Here is a 2,723-nt window from a genome sequence, read left to right on the forward strand (position 1 = left end):
AAGATAGTAACCTCTTCAGAAACTCCAAAGTATTTAGCTGGACGCTCTAAATCACCAGTTACGATAGCAGAACCAAGAGCAACAACAAAACAAATAGAACCAAGCAAACCAGTAAACAACCATTTTCTTCCTTTTCCAAATGTTTTTGGATTATCTTTATCATTTTCGACCCACTGAACAATTCTTAAACCAGTATCTAAATCAAGGGGATATTTCCAGGGGTCACTTTCGTTGAAGTCTGAATGTGGATCTGGGTGGGTTAATTCTCTTTTGATATCTAATTCCGGTTCCAAAGGTCCCAAACGACCGTAACCCTCATGAAGTTCTAAAATAATTTTTTCGACACCTTGATTGTTAGTGACCAACCTTTCCAACTCTTTTTCATCTTCAGAATCGCGTGAACGAAGATGTTCTAAACTGTGACTTATTTTCTTTGCAAGGAGTTCATTATGATGGCCAGTTTCCTCCTGGTATGGGGTAACTTTATTAGAATCAATACTACTTGAATCTGAGTTGCTTGTCATTGTTGTTATGAGAACAAACTAGTGGGGTATAAAAAACTTTGTTTTGTTTAGCTGTAGTTAAGTAAATGCAAAATGTGTGCGTAACAGTAACAGTAGTAGTAGTAGTAGTAGCAATAGCAAACAAGGTACAATTGATGATGTGAATAGCTGATGAGTATTCAAAGAAGATCTGTAAATATAAAAGACGAGGGTATATTCCCTAATTTATATTCTTTTCATACTTTTAGAAAAACCTACTCAACTTCTGTGAAATTTCTGATTTTATTCAAAATCGGTTAGAAAATGATATTCCTTATTAAGGTTTACTATGGCTTCTATTGTTATTGTATATTGTGGATTGCAATCGGTTTAAATTTCTATTGTATTTGCGTTATTTTACAAAAACAGTAATTTAAATAAAATTTTTAATTACTTTTTTGCATCTAAGCAGTTGGTAGCAGTGGAAATTTGTGTAATCATCATTTCAGCCGTAGGGTTCCAATTGCCGATACTATATATGTACGCTCAATTCCATTCTAAACATCAATCATAATAGAACTTTTTCAAGCAAAGAAGTTGAATGTTATTGTTAGTCCATTGATACCCGATGATAAAACTAGACCTCAGTCGTCCAGGCCCATATTTTTCTACAACCAATGGCGGATATTGTTCACTTAGAAGAACGGAATTCAGATCGGCAGAGAAAAGAAATAGGACCACACGGCAATAAAAGTTACACAAAGTTTGCACATACACCTTTTTTGAGCCGTTTTTGTGAGGTTGTTATTTTGTTGTCGTGCAGTAATTGGGGTTTGTTCCGAAGACAGACTATTGAGGTAACATCCCCTTTCAAGTACTGTAGTGTGTTAAGATTAACAATGAAGCTCTGGTTTGTTATAAAAAGCATAAAATATTTTAAGCGCTACACCATTTTGTGAAACTATACCGTACGGTTGCAAAATAAAATTATAATCTAACCACTTCAATAGCAGATAATGAGCCCAATTAAGTTCATGAGTATGAGCCCTTGACCAAAGTGCAACTTACAAAAGTACAAATGGTTAACCGAGACAGCTGGTGAAATCACAATTTTTAGCAGTCACTACAGCTTTCCAAATTCGATAAATATTAATTTATTACTTTAATGGTATGAATGACCTATATATATAAACCGAGCTACAGCCGCTTGTAACGCTTTAGTGTCTATGACTCTCCAAATCCGGTTTCTTTGCATCCATATTTGGTGAATAAGCGTATTTGGAAAATTGTCTGATTCTAGCTCCATAGATGTAAAACAAGTAAGGAATGAGACAACATGCTAATGAGATGAATGCCATCAAAGAGCTGGCCCATTCGTAACCTAATGTGTGGTACATTTGGATAGTAAATAAAGGAACACAAGCACCCCACATTGATCTGACAAATGTCTTTGCAGCCAATGCACTAGCAGCATAATGTTGGTATGAGTCAACAATATAATTGTTTGCAGGATTGTACAACCCGCAAAGACCAAAACCAACACCTAATCCAGAAAAACATGGACCAGCCCAAGAAAGCCAGCTGTAAGATGACCAAGCAAATGCAAAAAGACTACAAGGAACAAACCAACAGGAAACCATCATTGGGATCAATCTTAATTCAGCTGGTGGCAACTCTCCTCTATCTCTATATTTCTGAGCTCTTCTGTTGTAGTCCTTGTTAAAAAGTGGAGCAGCAAGGGTAGCGAGAATAACACCACCACCAATTGGAATGAACATAACACCAGTCTTTGAAGCAGACCAGCCTTTACCTTCCATGTACAACACCGGATAAGCAAAGAAGAACATGTACAACAAACCGTAGATAACTGCCATGTACATGGTAACCAAAAACACAATCAATTCACTCAACAACACAAATGGTCTTAAAAGAGATGTTTTTGCAACTTCGGCAAAATTCCTCACTTCAATTTCGTTCAAGCATCTGTATCTCTCATCTCCAGTATCTTTTCTCAATTTCTTTGCTCTCTTTTTCAACAAGATACCAGCATGGGTTTCAGGGACAAGCACTATGAAGAAGGCATAGAATACACCAGCAATAATCAAAAAGGTCCAGTAAATCCATCTCCAAGTTGGTGCATAATCTGCTAATAAACCACCAAAGATTGGACCACAGACAGGACCCAAGAATGGAGCAGCTGAGAAAATAGCCATAGCAACACCTCTTTGAGAACCAATCCAC

At 36.7% G+C, this 2,723-nt stretch overlaps 2 protein-coding genes across 2 annotated transcripts in view; both read right to left on the reverse strand. All coding sequences in view use genetic code 12, as the record gives it.

Annotated features, from left to right (window-relative positions):
• The window catches only part of CORT_0G00220 (Nag3 transporter), a gene marked incomplete at both ends in the record, with an annotated part of 876 nt that extends 352 nt beyond the window's left edge, over positions 1-524 (reverse strand). The window contains one exon of the mRNA XM_003870792.1: positions 1-524. This exon is cut by the window's left edge and continues 352 nt beyond it. Coding sequence (XP_003870841.1) covers positions 1-524 — 524 coding nt within the window.
• Positions 525-1,699: 1,175 nt separating this feature from the next.
• CORT_0G00240 (Nag4 transporter) lies at positions 1,700-2,723 on the reverse strand (the record flags this gene model as incomplete). The annotated part of the gene is made up of 1 exon (XM_003870793.2): positions 1,700-2,723. A coding segment is annotated over one exon (1,024 nt), but the record flags the coding sequence as incomplete, so codon positions are not given.

Source organism: Candida orthopsilosis (genome assembly GCF_000315875.1).
Source record: "Candida orthopsilosis Co 90-125, chromosome 7 draft sequence".
Classification (NCBI taxonomy): Eukaryota; Fungi; Ascomycota; class Pichiomycetes; order Serinales; family Debaryomycetaceae; genus Lodderomyces; species Lodderomyces orthopsilosis.